This window comes from Monodelphis domestica, chromosome 1 (genome assembly GCF_027887165.1).
Source record: "Monodelphis domestica isolate mMonDom1 chromosome 1, mMonDom1.pri, whole genome shotgun sequence".
In the NCBI taxonomy this organism is placed as follows: domain Eukaryota; kingdom Metazoa; phylum Chordata; class Mammalia; order Didelphimorphia; family Didelphidae; genus Monodelphis; species Monodelphis domestica.
In genome coordinates, this window is record NC_077227.1 from 314,311,183 (window position 1) to 314,338,372 (window position 27,190).

Sequence of the window (27,190 nt, forward strand, 5' to 3'; positions counted from 1 at the left end):
TGAGCAAGTCATTTAGTCTGTTTGCCTCCATTTCCTCAACCATAAAATCAGGATAACAATGGCACCTACCTTGCAGGATTGTTATGAGGCTCAGAGATATTTTTTTAATTTTTATTTGTTTATTGCCAATTACAGGTAATAACAAATTTCCAGAAGTTTTCTGAAGTTATATGCTCCAAATTGTCTCCCTTCTTTTTTTCCCTTTCCCTCATAGAGCTGGCAAGCAATTCAATCTGAGTTATTATACCTGTATTATGATGCAAAACATATTTCCATATTTTTCATCAAATGAGATAGTTATAAAATATTTAGTACATTCATTGCCAATGGAAAAAATGATATTCTGAGCATAAAGAATATCCAATACCTATAAATACCTAAGCTAGGAAAAAAATGCAAATAAAGAATTAAGAAGGGTTGGATGCACATTAACAGTTTAGATTTTTATTCATCAGAATGAACATGCTACATGTATACATACAATACTGATATTTACAACATAAATAAATTTTTACATAAAAATTCAACAAATATTACTTTCAAAATTAATGAAATAATACAAATGAAGCTAACTGTACAACTTATATTTAGGGCTCATACACAGCACTGTTGCTAAAATTTTAAATGTTTTGACTACAGTGTAAATTCATCAAAGGCACTAAGGGAGATATATTTTCTAGCATTTTTAGGACCAGGAACATTAAAGCATAAACATACATTAAAACTTGACCAAACACCAATAAGTTCTAATGGGACATTTCTTAAACTTTATCCTTGGGGGAAATTTCCTAGGATATGATTTCAAGAGAAAAATAAGTTATTAAAAATAAATTATAAAGCAAAAGAAAAAAGATAGGGCATAATAAATACTAAAATTAAAATGAGTGTTACAGATAAAATGGATCATAGAAAAAGTAAAGCATCCAAGGCTAAAAGGGCTTTAATTGAACTAATTTTTAAAGTATCAAACTTTTTTTATTAGAGAAATAAAAAGACAAAAAATTATTTCTTCCCAAAAAATGTTTTGACAAACATGCCAACTAACAACTGTAATTATGGGGAAAATATATATCTTCTGTATATAGTCAGAAGAGTCTTAGTTAACTAGCAATTAATTCTATGGAAAATTACATATGGTATGGAGAATGCCACTGTATTTTAATACCTAAGAAAGGTTATGAAATCACAAAGTACATACTAATAACTTCCAGCCCTATCAATGTTAATGTTCTTTTAATAAGTAATTATTACTTTTTAAGTCAAAGAATAGAAGACATAGCCACTTGAGAGCCTAATCAATCTGTATTTTAGAACAAGTTTACCTAAATGTGGATGTCCACTCATTTTAAGAATGTTTATTTGTTGTGCACTTTCATGGATTATCACTGAAGTCACTACGAACTCAGCCTGTGGATTTTTAAATATAGTGAATCGTAAGAGTTCATTTTATTTTAGAATAATAATTCTGAGCTTTAATCTTAACTATCAAATGGCCCTAAAATCAGTACTTCCCTTGCTTCAAATATGCCTGGTTGATAAATTTTATGTCAATGTCTTGTGAAACTAAAAAATATAATGGTTATCTAGCACAAACAGCTCTAGTATAAACACTTTAATTTTTCTTAATCACCAAAAATATTATATATTTTTTTTTATTTTATGGATTTAAGTTGTACTTTGAGAGGGACACAACATAGGAAGTAATTCTATTACAAGTTTATGAAAAGAATGATATATTGTGAGTCAGGAGGCTTGGATTCAAATCCTGATACTGTGTGACAGGCAAAAAACTATATACCTCTTAAGTCTCAAATTTTTCATCTGTAAAATGGGAATAATAATAAATACACTGCCTACCTCACAAGATTGTTGAAGACCAAATGGTAACATATGGAAAGTGGGAATGTTAAAGCACTTTAAAAATGTAAGCTATCGTATTTATTCTAGTAAAAGCAAGGATACTTCCCTTATTAAAGCAAACTATTTTTTCCACAGATTTAGAGGCTGAAAAAGTCTATTCCTAAGAGAAAAATATTAACTACTATTCCATTGGACAAGAAAGATTTCTCTGAAGAGTTCACCTGACTTTAGAGTTAGAGCTGGAAGGATTTGCTCAAGGTCACACAGTTGATTAGTTCCAAGCCTGGGCTTTGAACCCACACCCTTTGATTCTTCAGAGTCACTGGGCCTTCCAGGGCCTCCAAGGCTCAATAGGCATCTGACAAACATTTGTCAACTTTCAAAGAATCTTACTGACACAATTTTTCAGAACACAAATTCAATTAGTCTTCACAGTATTTTAGTCATATCTCGCATGAAGAAAGCATTACAGATTTTAAAACCTCTCACACACTGCCCAGAAAACACAGATTATACTCATCACATACAGGACCTCAGTGCTTTTCCTTCTTTGAGGTAGTGCACCAATTTTTCACCCCTGAAGTTAGTCTCAAAAATAATAAATGAATACATTTAAAATACTTACTGAAATTATGTTGTTAATAAATACTGGTTTTTGAAGACTTAAAACATTTGAAACCAAGGTGGTTTAGCACTAGCTAACAATATTTTAAGTCTAAAAAGCCACAGAAAATTTTAAAATACTAGGGATTTAATAGAAGTGCAATGTTAAAAAAAAAACAACTGTCAGGTTTTGTAAGTAGCTGACTAACCACTAGAGGAATAAAGAGTTTCTAATAAAGTACCTTGTACATTTTAAAAGTTATAACAACAACAACAAAAAAAAAAACCCAACTTTAAATAAGATGACATCACTCAAATGACTAAGTGAGAAAAGATAAAAATGTATGTATATTCCATGCTTCCAAAGCACAGAAAATCTGAAGAAGGGAAATGAAAGTCTTCGGCTTGAAGAATGGGCTTCAGTATCCCCTAAACATTTTCCTGGGAAGCTCTGTTGTTTGGTTTCTTTCTCAAAGGCAACACCAACTGGATCTGCAAAGTTCTTAAGAGATTTCTATTGTCAACTGTTGATCTGCTGTATTTGCTTATTCCTTAAGTGTGTTGGGTTTTCTGAAGAGTAAGAGTTCCTCTTTCAGGCAAAATATAGAGTAATTAAAACAAAATAAAAACTTAGATGCAATCAGTTCACTAGCTCATACATCAAGGATCTCAGCACAAAACAATATAACCACTTAAATTAGTAACTTATTTGATGTCCCATAATTTCTCTAACTGTGGTTATTTGTTGCAAAAAGCATGACATCCTTAAATTGGTGACAATTCACTGAAAAGATAAATCCACAGGCTTTGCTACCTATATAAGCCCAAACAAAAATGTATATCTCAGTTGAATTTAAATTAGTAGTAAGCAATGGAGATGTGGGAAGATCAGAAAAGCAGAAGGGGTACATTGTCAGTGTATGTTATTTATTGGTATATAATAAAGATGCATGTTGTGTTTTCCTTAGATGAGCTTCTTCATTTCATATGTTAACTACAGCAAAAACTACTGTTGTAATGAGCAAGTATTTAAATAGTGAAGGAGGGTGACTCAGAGTTCAGACAAGAGCCATATCATAAAAGTTACCACATTCAAACACAACAGTACAACACAGGACACTTGAAGCTGCCAGTTTCTATGTGCAAGGCATGACATGACATTTAGCTTTTCTCATGTCTTAAAATTCAGGTTCTCTCTATGAAGGTATTGAGTAAATAAAAGAGCTTGTGACTTTACATATACATCTAACACTGTCACTCTGTGCAATATGGTCTTTCAAATTTTCCTGCACAAAACAAATAGTAGTAGTGCACATTACAACAATTTATCAACTATTAGTTATATTGTTTGAACATGTTATGTTAATATAACATATACAGCATAATAGTGTTTGGGCAAAAGATCATTTCTAATTCTTACTCCAGAGTAAGGCATTATTTTATAACCCTGGTTGCATCAAATTACAGAAAAATCCTCAATGTTCTCAGGTAAACTAAATAGCTCGGCCAACCATCAGAACATACGCTCATTTTATTGTTGTTTCAGATGTAAACATTTATTGAAGCAAAGAATCAATTACAGTTTCAGGCTTCACAGACCGCTTTCTGTTTGGGAGGGAAGAACAAGAAGAAAATGAACATTTTCTCAAAAGGTCAGCACGCAAACATTTCCACAGTTTGTGATTGATATACATTTCATATGTTATAATACAAATATTTAAAATGGTTATTTCTACTATGCTAAGTTCTCAAACTAAAACATAGACTACTTTTCTGTTCCTCAGAGGCATTCAGTAAGGTTGAGTGTAAGACAAGTAAAAGTACTTTCTCAACATGTCTAACTACTTTTTTTTAAGTAAGTTCAATTCTCAAGGAACAGAAGTGTTATGAAGACAGATAAGTAATTATATTTATCCTTCAAAATACTGAAAAATCAATGATCATTTCCTGTCCTGCTAGTATCACTACACAAGATTAAAATATAAAACAAAACCTAGGGCCATATTGGGCATGGGGTTGGAGGAAGGGTAGAACAAATGAAAGCTTAACTTCTAGGGCCCCCACTTTTTCTTGAAAGGCTATTTCTGTGTGTGAGTTGGTTGACGGATGATGTGGGTGCTAATACAACCTCAATCAGATACAAGTGTGAAGTAGATGAAAACTCAAAAGGAGAAAATACATAGGGTTATTTCCCTAATTAAGAGAAAATGATAATAAATTGAAATCTAGTAGATGAAGGCGTTCAAGGTGGTCTCTTAGGAAATACCTCTCCTGAACAACCTATCTAAGAAAAAAAAGTATCTCACCAGAAGAGATTAGTGACTAGCTAGTTCTCACAACTAAAAAGACTTTGAGACTAAGAAAGGGGAGCAGGATTCTGTGGTATTTGCAAAGAATGAAGTTAAGATTCAACAATGGTCTTAAGATGTCCAAGGGGACCAGAAAAATTCACAGATACTCCAAAATCCCCTTTTAAATTATGTCTTTTGATCAGACATACTTTTTTTTCATACTTTTGAAATATAGCCATGCAAATCTCCAAGATACCCACAAGGGATTAATGATGAAAATGCTATCCACAGCCAAAAAAGGAGCCATTGGGGTCTGAGTGCAGATCAAGCATGCCATCTTCCACTATTATTTCTTTCCTGAGATTTCTATTGTATCTTCTAACATGACATGAGCAATGTATTACATGAAAGCATGGGTGTGTTCTATTGTAGGCAAGAAAAAAATCTGTGTAATTTGAAAATGACAAAAAACAATCATCTGGGACAGCTAGGATTGAGAGCCAGGCCTAGACATGGGAGGTCCTAGGATCAAATCTTGCCTCAGACACTTCCCAGCTGTGTGATCCTAGGCAAGTCACTTCACCCCCACTGCCTAGTCCTTACCACTCTTTGGCCTTGGAACCAACACAGAGTACTAATTCTAAAATGAAAGGTAAGGTTTTTTTTTTTAATTGTCAAAAATTGCTTTTACATGTAACTGGAAAATTTTTTTTAAATGGGGAGTGGGAAAAAGTATAAATATAGCTAAAGAAATCAATGCAATGTTTCTTAAAGAAACTAATTTCAAATGAGATCCCAGCCAAGATCTTGATTGTATATCTTAATGACTAAAATAACTCAAGCCCAGGATTTATAAGATTTAATAATGTTCTTACCTTCTTCCAGTTTTTGGCCTTGACTTTCCCTTTGAAGTGCGTGGCCTCTCTAATTTCATCAAAGATTGTCTGAGGCTTTCCTCAGTATAAGCTAAATACACATGGGAAAGGTCTACTTCAAAAGGCTAATAAAAGAAACAAACATGGAACACCTTTTAATGCCATTTCAATAAATGTACTCTTTTGGATAAAATATCAAAAATATTATCAGACTATAAAATTCACTAAAAATATAAATCAAATAGATAAATGCTATACAAACAATTTGACATTCTATCTAAGTCCTAGAGAAGAGTGACTGCCAATTGCTGGGAAGACAAAAAATAAAAAGTCCTGATATGCTATATGTTTCTCCAGAAATAGAGATAACAGATCCTCTCCTCTATCACTGATGAATGCCCTTGTTGGCATGAGACCAAAGTAGCAATGAAGAAAATCACTATAGATATATTTCAGATTCCAAAACAGTCTTATGATCTTCTATCCATAGATAGAGGAAAGAGGAATTAGGTCAAGTCATTGAGTACCCCATGCCCCAGTGGTAAATTTCACCCCTGAGTAGTCTCCCTACCACCAATTCTAGAATATTCCTCCCAAACAATACTCTTATCACAAGGTCCCTATCCCTAGGTAAAAGACAATATGGCCAAATGGCTATCTGAATGATGTAATAAATCACATTCTTATGGCAACAGCAGTAGCAGCAAAAGTAATGAAACTCTTACATCTTTTTCCTTTTTATCAGGTACTGGAGTCTGCTTTCTCATATTATTTCCTGTGTAGGCAACACATTTCTTGAATAAAAAGGAAAGCACCAATTAGCAAATGTGAGACTAAGACAACATAACAGATTATAAGACATTCCAATGTTAATGCTTATAAAGGTATACTTACTAATTGCCATTCTCCAATGTCTTCATTCCAATGAACATAATTTTCAATCATTTCCTTTAAAAATATGTAAAGATATTCTGCTCATAAGATTAAACAACACAATTTTTTTAAAGTTTGTGGAGGAAATGGGATTGATTTCATCTGTATCTTTCATAAATACTTTCAAGAAACAGCCATCAAAATACTCTATTTTCAACATTTTTTTCATAATTTGAATTTTTAAAAATGAAAGATTATATAGATATCACAAGGATCGGCACTTCAAAAAATATTAGGTATCCTGTGCAAGGAACTAGGGAAGATACCAAATTTAGATAAAACTAGTTCACTACCCTTTTAGAGATGAAACTACAGGAAAGAAACTCAAACTGGAACACAACATAAAAAATAATAGGTGTTTCAAAGAGCTAAGTGACAGGGAATAAAAGTAATTACAAACAAGGGTACTTTATGGAAGGCTTCTGAAAAGAGGCAGCATTTAAGCTAGGCTTTAAATGATGGTTTGGAACTCAGAAAGGAAGAAAGTTATTTCCATGTGAGAAAGAGCACAGTTTGAGCAAAGAGATGGAAACAGTACCTGCAAGCCATGTGGAGGGGACTATAATATTTCTCCCTGGGATCGAGAACAGATAGAAAAAGGAACATTGTGAAATAAAGTTTAAAAAGTTGGGAGGCATCTACTTATAGAGGATACCAGGATAAAGCTATTTTTAGGAAATAAGGAACCACTGAAGGATTTTGAACAGACAGCGACAAGACAATATCTCTGATCTCTGATTGTATGTCTGGCAGTGGCACCCACAAAGGTTTAGAGGCAGGAAGTCACAAGAAATAAAGCAATCACGCATATATGGGTTGTAATGAGAAGCTTTAATGGGGATTGAAGTCCTGGATTCAAGTCTCCATTTTTACACATGGAAGCAACAGGAAGAGAAAGGGGTGAAAGGGAGCAGGGACAGATCAGATATCCAGAGGAGGCAGACTGAATAGGACTTGCTAATATACCAAAGAGGAAAGCTGAAGGAGAGGGAAGAGTTAACAATTACACCAAGTTATTTTGAACACCTAACATTCTGAATGGTGGTACCACTGATACATACAAATAAATTATGAGCAAAGCAAGGAAAATTTTTGTAAAAAATGTTTAGTTTCAAGTGGACAATCCATGGGTAGTATAAGATATGGGACCAGAGTGAATCGAAGAAATAAAAAAATAGATTTGGGAGTTATTTACACAAAGAGGATCCTTGAAGATGTGGAAATCAGATTGTCATGGGAGCCTACATACACACAGAGAAAGTGGTTAAGACAATTTCAGGATGAACATCAACCTCAGAGGTCATGAAGAACCAGCTAAAAAGCAAGAGAATAGCTTAGAAATAAGAGATCCAGAATGTGACGTCTGAAACCAAAGAGAGAGGGTTTCTAGAAGGGGCCATTGTCAATGTCAGTACTATCAATGATAGTGAGTGAGTGTCCTTAGTAAATCAGGTATTTGGTTTTATCAAACACTAGATTACTAAATTCCTTTGTTATGAATATAATCTGATCCAACAACTGACCTATTCCACTGGTAGCAAATCATTTGATAATTACTGCTTTGTAGGATAGTTTGAGAATTGGTACTGCTAGAATCCCTTTCTGTCCACTTTTTTTTTTCATTATTTCTCTTGAGATTCTTGCTCTGCTGGATGAATTTTGTTATTTTTTCTCTAATTCTAAAAAGTAATCCCTTAGTAGTTTGATTAGAATGTCACTGAATAAATTAAATTGTTGTCATATTTAATATGCTAGCTCAGCCTATTCACACCCATTTCCTAAAAGAAGGAAAGAATTTTGCTCTGAAGTGGAGATTGAAGAGAGAGAGTGAAACTTGGTAGTTTCTGTAATTTTTCTGAGTGGGAAAGATTGACTTACAGGCATCCCCGGTGCTAAAAAGTATATCTGTGACCCAGTCACAGAGTGTACATTGTGACCTCCTTGACTTAGGGCACTGAGTTACCAACATGTCTATTAGCCTGGCCACAGCCTGCAACTTGATATAAGAGTAGGGATTCAATCCTTTGCTGGGAAAGATCTAAGACAAACAAGAGAAAAGGAGAAAATCTTTGCAAAGGCTAATGTGATGGAAAGGCCTAAGAGGTGATGCTGACCATTCCAAGTAATCAAATTATTTAGAATCTGCTATTATGTCCTTAAAGAGCACTTTGTGGTGGTATCTATATAGTTCCTGCATGCATTTTGGCAAGCAGTTTTAAGTATTTTATACCTCCTTAGTTATTCTAAATGGAATTTCTCTATTTCTTTCAGCTGATTTTGTTGGTAATATAGAGAAATGCTAATGATTTACATGACTTTATGTCCTATAAATTTCATGTTGTTTCATTTAATCTTTAGTTGACTCTTTAAAGTTCTCTATATAAACTATCACATCACCTGCAAAAAGCAATAATTTTGTTTCTTCTCTGCCTATGCTTATTCCCTTGATTTTTTTTCTTGTCTATTACTATAGCAAACATTTCTAGTACTTGATGAAAAAGTAGTGGTGATAATGGACACTCTTGCTCTACCTTTGATTAGAAAGGTTTTACTTTATCCCCCTAACATATAATGCTGGTTTCTGATTTTAGACTGATACTATATAACATATTAAGGTTCCTTTTAAAAGGAGAAATTCTTTCATATGTGTTATAGTTTATGTTTATAGGCCAGGAAGCTAAATATTACTTAGGATTTTAATTGTTTTAATTTTTAAAATCCATTTTATTGATGCCCTTTATCTTTACATCACAATCACTTAATTTCCCCTCCCTCTTCCCTAAATGGACCCTCTTGTTATTTGGCTTTTATTTTCATTACTACTTTACTGTTTTCTCAAAAGGTCACTCATGACATCCTCAGACAGATTTTATTAACTTTTTTTGTGTCATGGATTCTGGACCAGTATTGCAACTGAAATAATTTACTCACTGCTTATGTCCCCAGGTATTGTAGGCAGAGAGAATAGGAATACAAAGTAATAAAGGGGCATTTTATAATCAGAGGGTTTAGTCATATTAGCATTTAGCAAATCTGCAATGAATTCATCAACTTCAGGGATTTCCCTATGTATTATTATAATAATATTATCTTAATAAAGCAGTAATTTTCCAGTTAGAAGTCAAATAATGCTCAAAAATAACTACTTGATAACAACTGAAATGTCTGGTAAGGGAGTCATTAAAGGGTTGACCTGTTAACTGATGAAAATGATGGTGGTACTAATTATGTGATAAGGCACAGTGGGAATAACAGTTGCTTGTTTTTATAAAAGTGATGATTTAAATTCTCACAAATCTATGGAGGTCATTGACTATGATATTACTACATTTTAAGTAGAAGTTATTTGTATCTCTAATAGGCTAAAAGCTTCAAGACAGCAGAATGTCTTAAATTTAACTTTTCCCAGTGCCTAACACAGTGCTCTTCACAAAGGAGGTAATAAATGTTCTATATGAAGTTTTAAAAATTAGACATCCTCATTATTTACCTGATAATCCTGAGGAATAAAGTTGTCAATAATAAGCATCTGAAGGCGAAGTTCTCTGCTGAGCTGTCTAATGTTTTCCAGAAGGCCTTCAATTTCCCTCTGATGTTCTTGTTGAAGATCTGCCATCTGTAGTCATGAAAATATTTTAAATAAATTATAAAAATCAGTCCTAATTGTTAGGAAAGAACAATTCTGTGATCTTATTTACTTCTACAAAAGCTTTTTTTTTCATAATAACAAATCAAGGAAATGAGAATAACACACCTTTAAGCTAATAGAGAAAGCAACAATTACACTTAAAAAAATTAACTTCAATAATTAAAAAAGCAGAGACAATTATTTTGTTTAAAACTAAAGGAACACTTTTTGATTTGCCTTATCTAGGTTAGTGTCATATGAATAAAGGGGTTATAAAAAAGGAAAAAAGTTTCATTATACTAATATTTCTATTTAATATACTGTTTGGTTTTGCCAATTTAAAAAATTCTTTATAATGAAGAGATAGCTCTCTGAGAGGTAGAAGAAAGGATACAGTGGTATTGAAAGATTTTTAAGAGCTACGAATGCTATGTTAAAGCTGACCACTTTGCTATATGTTGCTTCAGCAGATCAGTTTGCATCAGAATAGTTTCTTCCAATATCTGCTGCTAATAGCAAAAGAAGACTTGGAGGAAGTATAACTCCTCTTTATCTTATTTGACAAGGGATACATTGATATAGTAGGAAGTTTAAGCTAATAAAGACACATTCCTTCCCCTGTAATTAATAATAAGCATCCTCTACATAACCAAAAAGCAGTCCCCTCTTTCCTTTCCCTCTGTCTCAAGTAGCTTTGAATGGTAGAATATGATGCCACTTACCAAATTATGATAAACATACACACACATATATCAGCTTCTGATGAAGAGTGTCTCACTCTTAAGTGAATAAACTGCAGTAAATTTCTCTTTACATCTCTGATTGGTTGATGACAATATGAAGTCTTTTGTCATAGGAAAATTTTTTAGATGACAAAAAAAATTTTTTAAATATTATTTTTAGATACTAACCTCTGACTTTGCAGCCATTAGCATGGTCCAAACTTTCTTCAACTTCTTGGTCTTTCCCTGAGCTTCTTCCTGTAAACTAGTATATTTCTCTTCAATATCCAGGCGTTCTTGCTAAGGCAAAAATTATTCAAGTTCAGAAAATATTCTTTGTCAATAAAGAATAATGAAAATGATAAAATTCCATACCAATCATCATTTTTTAAAGAGATCCATACATAAGCTTTAAAATCTAACATACTCTTAGCTCTTCACTGAAGAAGTTATTCAATGTTAAGCATACTATCCAATCATGAATAAAAAATCACATTACCTCTTTTTCCTCAAGCTCTCTTCGAAGTTGTTCTGCTCTTTTCCTTCTTTCTTCTAGTTCCATGTTAGATTCCTCTAGAAGTTTCTCTTGCTCCTCAGCTTTAGCCAACAAGTCAACACCACCAACAATTACCTTCTTTTCCAGTGCAGATAGTTTTTCCAAAAGTGACTGATGCTCTTGTCTATTCATTAAGGTAAGAATATAATATACAATAAAACACCCGCTATTCTGACATTTATGATTTCTATTAAAAATTTTAACTCAAAAATATTTATGAAACTTAAAACTAAAAGAGGACTTCACAATTGGAATGTTAATTATTGAGCTCCCTTATCTCTTTTGCCTTTCTTCCATTCCATCAAATTCTAGTGATTCATCATTTATTCTCATCATCTTCCCTGTAGACGAAGAAGAGATATCCCTACTTGATTCCTTTGTACCTTTTAGCTATGCCTTTCATTCCCTGCTACGTCCTCCAAGATCTTAAACCAGAAAAGCAACTCTTCCCTCACATGCAACTTTAATCTCTTTCACTACTCCTTCCCATCTATCTTGGCTCACATCACTTCTCTCATTATACTATACTATCCCTTTCTTGGGAATCTTATTCACTGCCATGTCTTCAATTTTGTCCTCTATGAAGTGACTTCTAAATTTATAACTCCAGCCTTCATCTCTCTTCTGCGCTGTGGACCCTGATGACAAGGACATCTACAACAATCAATCAAAAGACATTTAAATGCTTCTTATATGCTAGAGACTGTGCTAAGTCTCAGGGATATTTAAAAAAAAAATTAAACAGCCCCAAAAAGCTTGCATTGTAATGGAGGAAGCACCATGTAAATAACTAAGTATATGCAAAATATACACAAAGTAGATGTGAGGTAATCTCAGAAGAGAAGCCATTAGTGGTTGAGGGAGCTGGAAAAGGCTTCTTCACAAAGTAGAACTTGAGCTGAGTCTTGAAGGAAGCCAAGAAGCTAAGGTGAGGAAGGACAGCATTGCAGGCACAGGGAGTAGTCATGATCAAGGATATGGAGCATTGGTTGAAGAAAAACAAACAGATCAACAGAGAGCCACCCAGCTGCCTCCCAGACCTAATCTTTAGGGAAATCACTTCAGTAGCTTAATGGAAGATGGACTGGACTGGGGAAAGAATCAAGAAAGGGAGACCAGTTAGAAATCTATTGCTCCTAGCACTTCCTAAATTCAAACTATTATAAAGCAGCAAAACCATGTGGACTAGAAACACTCCATAGCAAGATAAATCCCAAATGGATACATAACTTGAGAGACATAAAAGGTGACATTATAAACAAACAAAAAGAACAAGTAAGAAAGAAACTGTAAAATTTAAGGATTAGAAAGAATTCAAGGGGGCAGCTGGGTGGCTCAGTAGATTGAGAACCAGGCTTAGAAGCGGGAGGTCCCAAGTTCAAATCTGACCTCAGACACTTCCTAGCTGCATGACTCTGGGCAAGTCACTTAATCCCCTATTGCTTAGCCCTCCCCATTCCTCTGCCTTGGAACCAATACACATTATTGATTCTACAGTGGAAGGTAAGGGTTTAAAAAAAAAAAAGAATTCAAGACCAAACAAGAAATACTAAGGATAACAAGAAGTGAAACTAATATTTAGGATTGTGTAAAATTTAAAAGGTTTTACACAAACAAAACTAATTAGAGGAGAAACAGGTAAATAGGGAAAACCTTTTTTTCTTTAAGTTTCTCTGATTCTCATTTCCCAGCTGTATAGGGAATTAATTGAAATTTATAAGAACAAGAGCCAAACCCCAAGTGACAAATGGTCAAAGGATATGAACAGGAAGTTTTTAGAGGAAGAAATCAAAGATATCAATATCCATATGAAAAAAAAATGCTGTAAATTCACCAATAATTAGAGAAATACAAATGAAAACAACTCTAAGATACAGCCAGATTGTTACAGTTAACGAAAATGGAAAACGCTAGAGATTCTGGAAGGTACATCACCATGCACTGTTGGTGGAGCTGGGAATTGGTATAGCCATTATGGAAAGTAACTTGAAACTATATCCCTTGATCCAGCAATGCCACTACCAGATTTATATCCCAAAGAGGTCAAGGAAAGAGGAAAAGGATTTGTGTATACGGAAATATTTATAGAAGGCTGCAATGATCAGCCACAATTTCCAAGAAAACTAATGCTGAAACCTGCTACTCATTTCTTGATAGAGAAGTAAAGGGCTCAGGGTGAGGAATGAAACTTTTTTGGGGGGAGACATGACTATGGAAATTTGTTTTGATTGTTGTTATATGTGCATGTAATGGGACTTCTTGGGGGGTGTGAGAAAGTAGATTTCCAAAGTCTGAAAAAATATAAATAATTAAAAAAAAATATCTATGTCTCATGTAAAACCCAGTGGAATTGCGCGTCAGCTATGGGAGGGAGTGGGGGGGGAAGAAGGGAAAGAACATGTTTCTTGTAACCAAGGAAAAATATTCTAAATTGACTAAATAAAATGTCTAAATGAATAAATAAATAAATAATGAAGATTTAAAAAAACAAGAATGCCTGTGTCTCATTAACTGGCTAAAAAAGCTGTTATGAAGCTGATTTAGTACAAAATAAACACCAGCATTTACTCCACAGACAAAATTTTTAAAAAATTATTTTTGCTTTTATCACATATAAGTATTTTTAAGTATCTTTATGAAACTACTCCATTCCAAAGAACCAAAAACTAAAGTTGGATGAATAAAATTTTTAATTGGAATTAAATTTTCACGTTTCAATAGATTACAAACTAGTAATGACATTTATATATAACTTTAAGGTCTTCAAACTGCCTAGTATACATTATCTCATTTAAGACTATAATTACAATAGATTATAAAACTCACTGGGCTTTAAGAAGGTCCTTCTCCCTTTTTTCCAGTTCAGCTCTGGCTTTATTTCTTTCTTCTTCTTCCATATCAAGTTTGGTTTCAAGTGCTTTCCTTTCCTCATCAATTTTTGCTTGCATTTCAACCATCTTATCTGGAGAAACCTTCTTTTTACCTATGTGAGTTTTATTTAAACATGATTATCACCAAAGTAAGAGGGAGGAGAGGATTGTAAAATAATATGATGAAGTGTTCCTAAGTTTTGAAAAAGAATATTTACCAAGTGGACAATTATATTTTGTTTTTTTCTATCACAAGTGCCCAGAATAGTCTTTTTGAAGAAGCTGCTAAATTTAGTGAGGTAATAAGCTAATAACCATCCAAGGGAAAAAGAAAGGTAAGACAGGCCATCATGAAATGGGGTAAGAAAATAGATTAAAAAGCAAATGAAAAATAATTTATACAATCATATAGATCCAACAAATGATCCCAGAAAAGTGAACAATCAATTTCTTCACTTAGCCAGAATACATAACTTGAATACCCAAATAACTTGTTCTTATTAAACTAGAGTTGTTCTCAATGTAAACAAATATAAACTAAATTTTTTTATAATTATTTTTTAACTTTTTTCACTGTCAGCTAAACTTGTTTAATAAAAATGTAATTTTCTTCATATGTACAATATATATTTTAAAACAACAATTTTAAATTTTACGTCAGTGACAATCTCCAACTTACTAATGGATTGTTATAAATGTTTTTGTGTTAAATAGGTTATTTGAAATATGGAATAAGCTTTCCATAAAGACAATATTATATATGGTTAAAGTAAGATAGGCCCTCCTCAGAGAGAAGAAGGAAGAAGAGGAGGAAACAGAGACAATAAATGTGGTTAAAAGAATACTGAATTTGAAATTGGATTTAAAGACCAAAATTTTTTAAGATTAGAAATTGTTTTTTTTCCTAAACTTCCTGGCTCCGAGGATAGAGCAAAATATAATATACACAGGTGCTGAATTATGTCAGGTTCCCTTCTCACTGTAAGTATTCAAGCAGAATCTGGATGGTCTTGTCAAGGTGATAAAAAGGGGACTCCTATTTAAGTATGAGTTGAACTAGATAGTCTCTAATACATCCTCCAACTTCCAGGTTATATGACTTTATTAGGTATTTCTACTGGCTGTTCATGTGGCCTGCATGTGCATGTATCCAATAGCTTCTGTGATTTGTTACACCATGACAAATTTCAGAAACATGGATAAATTCACCAGAGAGAATGAATGGTATAATGGAAAAAGCAATAGACTTGGAATCACAAGATTTTGGTCCCAATCCTGGTTTAGTCACTATAGGCATTTTTTTTAAACCACTATGACCAGGAATGATAATACTTGAATTATCTGCCTCATAAAGTTATGAGAAGAAAATGTTAAATGCTTTAAGCCATAAAGTGCTAATATACATAAAAGTTACTATTATTATTAGGCTTTCTTAAATAACTAATATAAAATGTCAGTATAAAAAATATAGGATTATTAGGATTCAGAGCTCGAAAGGCTCTTAAAGAGCCTTAGCATCCAAAATTTTCATTTACATGAGGAACCTGAGGCCCAGAAAATATAAATGACTTGCCTGAGATAATACTGAAAGTAAATAGTAGAACCTGAAATCAAATACAAGTGTGCTGACTAAATGCAGTCCTCTATATGAAAGAATTGGGGGGAAGGGGCACATGGGGGGGTGGAGGTGGGTGGGAAGGTAGCTAGGTGGCTCAGTGGATTGAGAACCAGGACTAAAGATGGGAGGTCCTGGGTTTAAATCTAACCTCAGACGCTTCCTAGCTGTGAGACCCTGAGCAGTCACTTAACCCCCATTGCCTAGCCCTTACCACTTTTCTGCTTTGGAACCAATATACAGTATTGATTCTAAGACAAAAGGTAAGGGTTTTTTTAAAAAAAGAAAGAAAAAACTGGTCTGGAAGTATATCTTTTAATTAAAAAAAAATAAAGAGAAGGAATGAAAACTAAATTAACTTATGAAGTTAGTTATGAAAAAGAATAAAAGAAAATCCAATCTTAGTTAACACAATTTTGAAAGATCCTTTCCTTCAGAGAATAAGCACAATTTTTCATAAAACTGATGGGGCACTTCTAAATACTACTATTGATTTCTGCCCCAAAGTTCTACAGAAGGATTGGTGCAAACAAATAGAATTAATTTGTAGACATTAAACAGTTGAAATCTCTATTCAGAGTAAATCACTTCTGCTGTAAAAAGGAAAAAATACTAGAGAGAAGACAAATGAAACATCATTGTACAAGGGACTACATGTTTCAAAACACAAATTTAAACATATATTTTCTCTGGTTTCTTCAAGGAAGTTTAAAGAAGATCTTTAGTCTCCAGGGGGGGAAAAGGAGCTTAGAATTCAATAACAAAATTTTAAAACAAAGATGACATTCTATTTCTACATTCATACAGCTCTAAAGCAATCCTACTGAGCAGTAGCACAAACAGGATGAATAAGAGATTAAATAATAGTGGTGATCCAATCATTTATGCTCTGGTGTGGTGTGATTAATTGCAGTCCAGAAGTTCAAATTAAGACATGACCTCTATTGACCTTCTTGGCCCAGTCTAAATAGCTAAATGAATTCCAAATGGCTAAATACTCATTTTCTTTTAACAAAGAAATTCCTAATTCCAAAGAATTTTTTCAAGGACTTCAATCTTTATATCACTTTTTTCTTAGGAATAGGGATGGGGAAAGAGTTGAAAAATGAAGTATATTAACATATAAAAGCAGACTAAAATTTGAATTAGATGAAATTTGGGTTAGTTGATATAAAGAATATAATGATAGAATAGATATTAATGGTAAAAAGGGAGTAATATGACCAATGTTTGGAAATATACTAACTTTTTTAAGTTAACAGAGTATTAAGTTTATAGGGCATTTCCTTTCCTATAATAAAAAAAATTTTAATTATAAATCATATAGATATGTTTAAATAATAACCATAAGCTGAGCACAAAATAAAAATTAGTTTGGAAAGTGTATTGGTATATCTGATTTTACTTCCAAAATCCAACTTTGTGATTGTTTCCTAAGGCATACTATAAAGAAAATTCAATGTGTGCCCAGAAAACAAAGAGAAGAAATATATGCCAAGACTGATCAATGGCAACAAAAATAGTTCTATTTCAAAATACTATAAAAATATTTAAATTTGTAACTAAAGAAGGTAAGATACACTCCAAGGAAAGAAAACAAAAGGGAAAAAAACACTTAAATATCTTCTTTATATTCCAACAAGAGCTGGCCATAAGGAGAAAAAAATTATCTTGTCAATTCAGATTAATTCTCACTATTACATAATTTTGTGAGTAAATTTGAATCATATAGGAAATGTGCTCAACTACATATACTCATGTCACAAACCTGAGTTAAACTGCTCTATGTAATATTTTTCTCAAGAAAAAAAAAAATATATATATATATCACCTTCCACTTAAAAAAAAAAAAACCTTTTTAGTAATAGGTTACTATGGCCAAACTTAATTTGTATCAAAATTTAAATAATTAATCCTCAAACAGAAAAGGAAGAATGTTGGTCTTCTTTCTGCAATCATACTGTTTTAAGTCAGGATAGATTTTTAAAATTTTAGACTTAGTTATCAAAACTCTTGTGCTAACATATATTTTACAGGACTAGAATAAGGAGGGGATATTTTGGGAGGAAGAGAAGCATTTTCTAAAATAATATGTTGTAGAGAAGATGCCAATCTATATTAGGTGAGAGAGTTTGCTGATGAAGAACTCCCTCAATCAATCAAATCACATGCCCAATTCCTATCCCCTATTCAGATAGACAAATGAAGGACAAGAATTTCATTCTGGAAGAATGTGAAATGCCTGAATACAGGTACTATTTCATTTTTTCTTTATATTTTCAGCACTTGGAAATGGTGCTTCACATAGGTACGCACTTACTTAAATGTTTATTCAACTGAACTGAAAATGGAAATAAAAATTAAATATTAAACTGTTTTACTCCCTCCTTACCTAAGAAAAATGGTAAGATGGCTGGAGGTTATATAACATTTGCATTTATAATATAAAAATTTGGTTTACTGAGTTAGGAATTTAGAAATCAAAAGCTTAAAAAAATGTTAAGTTCTCCCTGAAAAAAATTTAAATATCATATACTTACCTTGTCAAAATAAATTATTCTCAGTAATTTCTTCTCAAATAAAAAAAAAGAACTTGAACAAAGTCCCTTACAAGATCAGTAATTATACCATGTGGAGTGCAAATCAATCACACCAACCTGCTTGATCTTGCAATAAGCAGAAGTAAGTAAATCGTAGACAGGAAGCACGTGCATAGAGATGAGGAGGAAAAAAAGAAACATTATTTCTTTTATAAAACAATAAAATATGTAAAAGGCATTAATCTATACTATAGCTTTAGCAACAAATCAAACAATTATTAAACCAAAAGGAGATTGCCATATGAAAATAAAGCAGTAGTCCCCAGAAAATGTGACCAAGTGAAACTCGACAGGAGAGAGATGAATTCTGAGGAACAATGTTATAAATGTATCTACAAAGCATGAAAAATTGGCAATTGAATATGATATTATCATTATTCCAAAACAATACTGATTCTGGCACAAGATATCCATACAGCTAACAATCATGATATAATTAAAGCCACACAGAATATTAATTTACTTTAAGCTTATAATTTTAAAAAATAATCATTTTAGCACCTCACTATTGAAAGTGGACACCAATATCAAAATTAGTCCTGTGTGACTGTACCTATATTACACATGAAGCCAGAACACTTAATTGTTAAAATAAATGCATGAGAAGCAATCCAAGACTACACGTTTATTTAAAATTGTCTATTTTACTTATATTTTTTCTATAAATTCCCAATTTTAATATTCCTTGACAGTATAATGACACTTGAAGAAAATCAAATATTCCAAACTAAACAGAAATATTCGTTTATGAGTCATCTGTACTAAGAAAAAAATTTTTGCCTCACCAAATTTCTGGTTTTCTTTAAATAGTAAATTCTTAATGAAATATTCAAAAAATGATTTGATTTTTGAAATTTTAATTTCTATGCAATTTTTCAGGTTACATTTCAGAAGAGTGTTACCGAGAGCTATATCCCTATGTCACAAATCATCAAACTTATATTCAACATATTAGTAGGTGGTTAATTGTAATCACTATGATGCAACTAAGAAGTCAATTCTAACCAGTTAATCAAGCATGTTAAACCTAAACAAAAGATAAATCTCATTTATTAAATATGAAGAATGCACAGTAAACACAAACTAGGGAAAACTACACCTCCAACTCCCAATGCACAAACACATCTGTGAGAAGAAAATTAATTTGAAGTGCAAGGCACATACTTGAATATTTAGGAGCTGTGATTTTGTTGGTATAACACTAACACTGTTCACAACTTTTCTTTGCCTTAGATGATCTTCAAGGAATTTCTGTGGCTAAAATAATTAACCATCTGAATCATTTGATAAGCCTCTCCAAAGCCTTTACATCTGCCAGAGTTCATACCCAACAGGCATATATCTTGAGAACCTCAAGTCACCTCCATACCACTATGAAACATTGAAAAAGGAATTTAATGGAGACTAGGCACACAAGTTATAAATCAAGTTGCTGAATTAAATAATATCTACTCCAAAGTGTCTTTCACTACAATTACCATTTTAAAATTCAACTAAAAGAAACTGTTTTGAATCAGAAAATGGAATTTTGATTGTAGGTTGTCTCCTGTTCACATGTTTTCTTATATATTTTATGATAATGCAAAATATTATTGTATAGTCCCTCTGAAATAATTTTTATACATTCTAGTCCCAAAATATATTGCTAATGTTTTGGGTTTTGAAAAATGCTTAAAAAATGTCAGCAGAGAAAAATATTTCAATATTCTTGGAATCCTTTAAGCAGAGACCTACAACAATGAGAACATTCATTCAGCCTTTTAATTAGTTTAGGAAAGGTTAAATACACAGATAATGTTTTAAAAGAAAGTAAACTGCAAGCTAGTCTGAGAAATCACTACTCCCTCCCTCTTTTCTATTAATTTCTTTTAAAATAAATTAAATTAAAATGTATTTTTATTTAATAAAATAGTCTTTAAGTATAGTCTAAATAAATTCTGAACAAATTTTCCCACATAGCTGTGACTTCTACAGGTCTGTTTCAGCATTTCATACACTAAAGTGTGAAAGTATTATGAAATAGAGATCCCTGTCCACTTAAGATAAAATTACTAAATTCATTTTTACTGGAAACTTTTTTAGACAATGGTATACAGTGTCAGAGGAAGTAAGATCATCTTGTATACATTTCTAAAACACTTCAGAATTCACATTTCTCTATATTTTTTCATCTAGAGCTAAAGTTAAGTTTGGCAGACTTCCTCAGAGGACTAAAATATTAACAGGCTGTTAATCAAGCTTTTATTAAACTCAATTGTGTTTTTGAGGCATGATTTGGCTCACTAGCATAATAAATCAAGTCATAATGGGAGTTCTAATATATTTTCAATTTCAGATTATACTTTGAGAATAAATTAAGTAAATAAAATGGCCCACTAATACAAATCAACAAATTAACTTCTGTATACAGCTTACTAGTTCTCTTTACATTATCTCATTTGCAAAGCATGAATTTATAGACAATTCTCAAACTTAAGCTTAGCATATATTTCATAACTTTTTAAAAACTGGAAGCTTATAAAGAAAGGAAAAAAACATATGCTATAGCTTACTAAAATACTCAGGTTTTTGTTTTTGTTTTTTAAGTGACAGGGAGCAGTGTAGCATTTATAAAATGAAGCACAAAAGTTATGGTAAAGCCAAAGCTTTGTTAGAGGATTATAAGAGCTCCCACTCACTAGTCAAGTACTTATCCAGAGGTTTCTCTATGACAGAGCATGTAGAATATGAACTACTGCTGCTGCTACTGCCTGGAAAACAAAGAAATGAGCCCAAGGGAAAAACCAAAGAAAGAAAAAATAAGAAAATGAAAACAGAGAAAAATTCAGTTCCAGAATACAGAATTTTAAAGACCTATAACGTTTTTGTATATTTTTTTTCTTTGAAAACATTCTCAGAGCACCATTATTCACTATACTTTCTTTCATAATACCAACCTTAAAAAAATAATTCATCTAGTAATCTAATACTCATTACTCACCCAAAATATATTAACATATTAAGCTGGAATGGAGAGTAGCCACCTCTGACATTTGAGTCTGTTAGATATCTCTAAATTACTTAAAAGAACCAAGTTTTAATAAATATAAAATCAAAATTATTTGTTAACCATCACTTAGTCAACATAATTTCTATCTTTTCTTTCTCATTTCAGAAAGACTGCTTGTGAAATAAATATTTTTTACAGATGTTTATTTTCACAATCTATTGCTAAAAATTTTTCAATTTGTAACTCTGGGAAGAAACATTTTAAAAAATCCTAATTACTATTTATGAAATTGTTTTTCACACATTACCTATATTAAAATTAAATGGTTTAACATGTTATTTTTAAAAGTAAAAATAAAACATTATCATTTCCAATCCTTATATTTTAAAAATTCCCCCAAATATGAAAGAACACAATTTTAATGATAAGAGAAAACTCTAATATAAGGCAAAATTTTTATCTATTTATAGTTAAGGAAAGGAAAGGAAGATCTGAAATATTGATCAAAATAAATTTTAGGAAAGTTTTGGGATATGGGCAGTAATAAAATCTCTTTTTGTTGTGTTTCATATTCTGAAAAAAAATAATGCATTATCTATGTGCAGATTAAAGGCCCTTTATTACCTTTAAGGAGAAATGAGAAATGCCAGGTTGAGAGTGAATAAAAGGATATAATTCTGAGTTATAAAAGGAGAAAGGAACTAGGTTGAGAAATAAAATATATATACATTTAAAATATGAAAAAAATTAGGATTTTCACATTTAAAGGATTAACTTCTCAAAAAATATCCCACAAGCCCTAGTCAATTTTTATAGAAGTCTTGGATTCCATAGAAATTAGAAAAAGTCTGATGAAAATTAGTTTCAGCTAAAATTATGTAACATTTAAAATTGGCATCTTTCAGAATACTATTGACAATAAGCTCTAATGAGAAAATTATATGGGAGTTTTGATTTATGTTGGTAAATGTTTCACTAATATAATATGTAGATCTACTATGAAATCACTGTGAAAAAACATGCAAAGCTACTTTAATGTGACAAATTCCCCTTTTTCTTATCTGTTTTTATTCTTACCCTTTTTCTTTTTCCTTTTTTCTCCATGTTCTCCAGCCTCAGCCTCTTGATCTTGATCATCTTCTGATCCACTGACATCAGAGCCTGAAATCTCTTCCCCTGGATAGAAACATATTTGACATCTTTCATACTATACTCTAATTCAGACTATTTGGTATTGTCTATACCAACAGTAAGCATTTATTTTTGTTGCATTTGATAGGAATTAAATAGGAACACTTGAGTAATATTTTGAAACTCTCTTCTAAACCATAAAACAAATGCTAATGAATTTCTCCAGCCCTATCAGGGGTATGACTAACCTTCTAGCCTCTGAAGTTCAAAACTTTAGAATTATTCTCAGCTACTGAACCTCTTTCGCCCCACATATCTAGTCAATTGCCAAAACTTGTCATTTCTATTTCCACAACTCTCACATCCAATCCTTCACTATTCATATATCCTTCCCCAACTCTAGTTTACACTCATCATCATCATCATCATCATCATCATCATCATCATCATCATCTGTCTGGATTATTAAAACAACCTCTTAATTAGTCCCCTAGCATCATATCTCTCACCACTCTAATCCAAACTCCATACATCTACCAAAGTGATTTTCCAAGAATACATGCCTATGTTACTTTCCTACTGAATAACTTCCACTCCCTATTAAGTCTCACTTAAAGTCTAAATTTATGATGGGAATTTAAATTCCTTGACAAAATTTGGTCTCAACCTATCTTTCTAGTATTATTTTATAACTTCTCTTCCTATACTCTATAGTCCAATTAAAATAAGACTTTTTGCTATTGCTTACACATGCCAAATCACCATCTTCCCTTCTCTAGATCTTTTCAGTGGCTGCCTCCCATGAATACATATGCTCCACTGAAAGAATATAAGCTCCATAAGGGCAAGGATGATTTTATTTCTGTCTTTGTATCCCCAGTGTCCAGTACAACCCCTGACAATAGTAAGTGGGTGCTTAATAAATGCTTGTTAAGTGGGGCAGCTGGGTAGCTCAGTGGATTGAGAACCAAGTCTAGAGGCCAGAAGTCCTAGGTTCAAATCGCCTCAAATACTTCCCAGCTGTGTAACCCTGGGCAAGTCACTTGACCCCCCATTGCCTAGCCCTTACCACTCTTCTGCCTTGGAACCAAAGGGTTTTTTTAAATAAATAAATGTTTGTTAATCAATAACCACCAGAAAATGCTATCAAAACATTTTTTTGAAGTGTAGCTAGATCTGATCCATTTAAAATACTCTACTAACAACAAAACCAAGAGATCTAAATATATGGTTTTAAATATGATTTAAAAAACATTTAAAAGTATGTTAAAGGCTCAACAAATTGAGATTACTCTGGATCTAGTAGCCAACTCTCAAATTTAGACATTTAATTTTTAGCTTTGAAGGAAAGAAAAAAAGCATATTCTTTTGCTCTCCTGTGTTTTTTTCCTTTCTTTTAATCTGTATTATAAGAAGCAATCCAGTTTAGAAAACTTCCTTAGTGAGTTAGAGGGTGAGGAAATATTTCTTGACGTCACTCCCCTTACCCAAGTGTTAGCTGAATTAGTGGCAGCTAATAAATCCAAGGGGACTTTAAGTGCCCTTGTATAGCCACATTAAGTGGCAATTGTCTTTTGCAGCTTTTAAGTTATCTCAATAGTACACTTAAAAGTAACTGACAGGAAAAACAAAGTGTATTTCATGTATGACATGATAGCATCTTGGCTCTGTTTTTGGTGTGTATATAAGGAAAAAAATAAATTAATAGGGAAAGAAGAGAATAGATTATATCGAATGAAGGAAATGAGTAAATAAACATTAAGAGCTGATTACGTTCTAGGTCTTAAGTGTTTTTACAAGTATTTATCATTTGAACCCCACAACTCTGAGAGGTAGGCATTTACATTAATATCCCCATTTTAAAGTTGAATAAAACTGAGGCAGTTTGTGACTTGCCCAGGGTCACAGAGTTTTAGGTGTCTGAAGTCACACTTGAATTCATGGCTTTCTGACTTGAGGTCCACTCTATCTATTGAGTCACCTAGCTACAAGACAAAAGTGTTTTATCTACAGTGATATAAGCAAGAGGAATCAGAGGGAACAGTTGTAAAGAAAATCAACTTGTCATTAAAAAACAAGTCTTGGTGACCCTCTCTGGTACATCCCAACACACTGATTTAGCAAATTAATGGACAAGTAGAGGCAGCATTTTACAGAAGAATGGCACTGAACTGAAAGTCAGAAGGCCAGGGTTAAAATTCATAGGTATCAGCTATGTGACTGAACAAGTCAATTTCAATGGGCCTATTTTCTCCTCTGTAAACAGATGATCTAAGGTCCTCTCTCCAATAATAAGTATTAGTGAGTATAAGGTTCCAGATTATAATTTTAAATAAAGCAAAACAGATGACACCTGGACATCTCAGTTCTCACTGATGTGATTTTCATTTATTCAATACTTTTAAAGGCTTTTATCCTGTTACTCTAATTATGAAAACATTTAATAGGTGTAAACTTAAAGATATTTAAACTTCTTTGAGCAAAATTTACTAGAACTAAAACTTACTAAAACCAAAATAAAAGAATATGCTCCATATAAATATAAACACGGAATTTTGCTTGTAATTTATTAGAATTCTGGGATTTTATAGACTTAAAAATCTGCTTCTAAAACACTGGTTATAAATACCACCTAGTGGTCAAATTTAAAACCTTGAACTTCCATATGTATTATCTAAAGGTAGGCTAGCTAAGTAGCTTTATGAAGTCCACAAATTCTGCTTCCAAATTTACATATAGCACATTTTCTGCAAGATATTTGCTTTGTTGATATTACTAGTTGATATACTAACTTAACTATAAACAATGACTAAATAACTCAATTCCTTATTTACTTGATAAACAAAAAAAGCCTTATGTGAATCCTGAATGCTGATCTCCTCCCTGGAAGATCTGAATAGATCAAAGCTTGACATCAATTACAGAAACACATTTATTCTCAACATAAAATGGCAGGGAAGAGCAAAGTAGGTGGAAAAGGTCTTAAAACCTAAAGAGCTTCTCTGTTTCCCAAGTTAAGTTTTCAGAGTATTATTTAGTTATTTTTTGGAAACAGAATCCCTAGCACTAACCAACAAACTTAATATACCTATATTCAAATCCAAGTACAAAAATACTTTCCAAAGCCAAATACAAACTATTTCTGGAGGAAATGGTGTATAACCTAAGATTCATGCTTCCATCATCTCATTATCAAGAATAACTGAGTTGATTTTTATCTTAACTCAAAGCCATAACTATACAATCTATATACTATGTATATATGAACAGAGATTTAAAATTCTAAAAATCTTTACTGGTGTGTGGTTAGAATTTGCTTCCTAGGACTCAGTTCCCTGCCTGTCTCCCTTTCTCTTTCTGTGTCTCCCCCCCCCCACCCCACCCCCACACCCTTAAAGCGGTTGCTGAAGCAGGCTGAGAGCCAGACAGCAGAATTTACACACGTGGTCATACTTTAGTTAGAATATTAGGCTTTGAACATCTATTTTTTTATTTCTTCTATTTCAAGTAATTATTAATAAACTTTATAAAAAATAATATTTGGAGTCATTGATAGTAATTTTAAACTTCACATTGGAAAATACAGGCAAACAAAAAATCTCATAATAGTCACAATTATCTGTTAAAGTTAAATATTAATTTCCAATAATATAATCAATTTGAAAAACAAAGATTTAATTAGTTATGGTTGCTGAAATAATACAAGTGAATCAAATTATCCCTACCCTCTAGAAATGTCTTCTAAAAGGTCAACCTCCATTGTAACAATTTTTTAAATTTCAAATATTTAACAGTGATCTGTATTAGAGCTCTTGATTGATATGCTAATATGCTAAGTTTCATATAAGAAACTATGTAGTTACCTTCTTCAAGCTTTTTTTTGAGTTCTTCTATTTCTTTCTGAAACTGCCGAAGCAAAGCATCCTTTGGATCTTCATTAATTCTAGCTTTATTCTTAATATTTTTAGCACGGTTAGCATATCGCAATGTACTGATAGTCTCATCATAATTGTAGTCTGCAGGCCCAATATTTGCACACTGTTTTATTAGAACACAAAAACCAGATTTAACGAAAACAGATTTAACATATTTGCACCTTTGGCAATAAATACCAGTTAATATATTGATACCAGACCTAGAAAAAGGAACTAAATTACATTACATATGGAAGATTTGGATGAACTGATGATGCCACATGAGCAAAACCAAAAGAATAATTTATACAATTTTAAAAAATTGTAAAGACGGAACTTTAAAAACTCTGATAAGTATAATAAACAATCATGATTCTGAAAGAGAAGTGACTCATAATGCAGAATTTATATATGTATATATTTGCAGCTGTTTTTTCTTTTACATATGACCAATTTGGAAATGTGTTCTGCTCAACTGTCCATGTTTGTGACAGGTTTTTTTTTTCCCTTGGGGAGGGCAAGATGAAAAAGAGAGAAGGCACATTTTTGCTGACTGAAGACAAACTAAAATTGAATTTAAAAATAAACATTGTGATAATCAGT

General features: G+C 32.2%; 1 protein-coding gene and 1 long non-coding RNA gene across 7 annotated transcripts in view; one reads left to right on the forward strand and one right to left on the reverse strand.

Moving 5' to 3' along the window:
* Positions 1-428: 428 nt before the first annotated feature.
* The window catches only part of KIF3A (kinesin family member 3A), a 50,343-nt gene continuing 23,581 nt past the window's right edge, over positions 429-27,190 (reverse strand). For 3 of the 6 annotated variants that reach the window (XM_056811150.1, XM_007473448.3, XM_056811152.1), the window contains exons 8-17: positions 26,537-26,711; positions 22,620-22,718; positions 14,295-14,451; positions 11,412-11,592; positions 11,102-11,212; positions 10,053-10,178; positions 6,524-6,577; positions 6,355-6,423; positions 5,630-5,754; positions 429-4,068 (exon numbers count right to left, since the gene is read on the reverse strand). In XM_056811150.1, the coding sequence (XP_056667128.1) occupies positions 4,020-4,068; positions 5,630-5,754; positions 6,355-6,423; positions 6,524-6,577; positions 10,053-10,178; positions 11,102-11,212; positions 11,412-11,592; positions 14,295-14,451; positions 22,620-22,718; positions 26,537-26,711 (1,146 nt within the window). In that variant the 3' untranslated portion in view covers positions 429-4,019. Of the gene's footprint in view, positions 4,069-5,629; positions 5,755-6,354; positions 6,424-6,523; positions 6,578-10,052; positions 10,179-11,101; positions 11,213-11,411; positions 11,593-14,294; positions 14,452-18,610; positions 18,620-21,231; positions 21,304-22,619; positions 22,719-26,536; positions 26,712-27,190 lie in introns of all 6 variants that reach the window. The other 3 variants (XM_056811151.1, XM_007473447.3, XM_007473446.3) reach the window with 2 other exon arrangements.
* Positions 8,536-27,190, forward strand: part of LOC103103781 (uncharacterized) — a 46,983-nt gene continuing 28,328 nt past the window's right edge. Inside the window, exons 1-2 of the long non-coding RNA XR_001626289.2 lie at positions 8,536-8,665; positions 18,148-18,205. This is a non-coding gene — a long non-coding RNA (uncharacterized LOC103103781). The remainder of the gene's footprint in view (positions 8,666-18,147; positions 18,206-27,190) is intronic.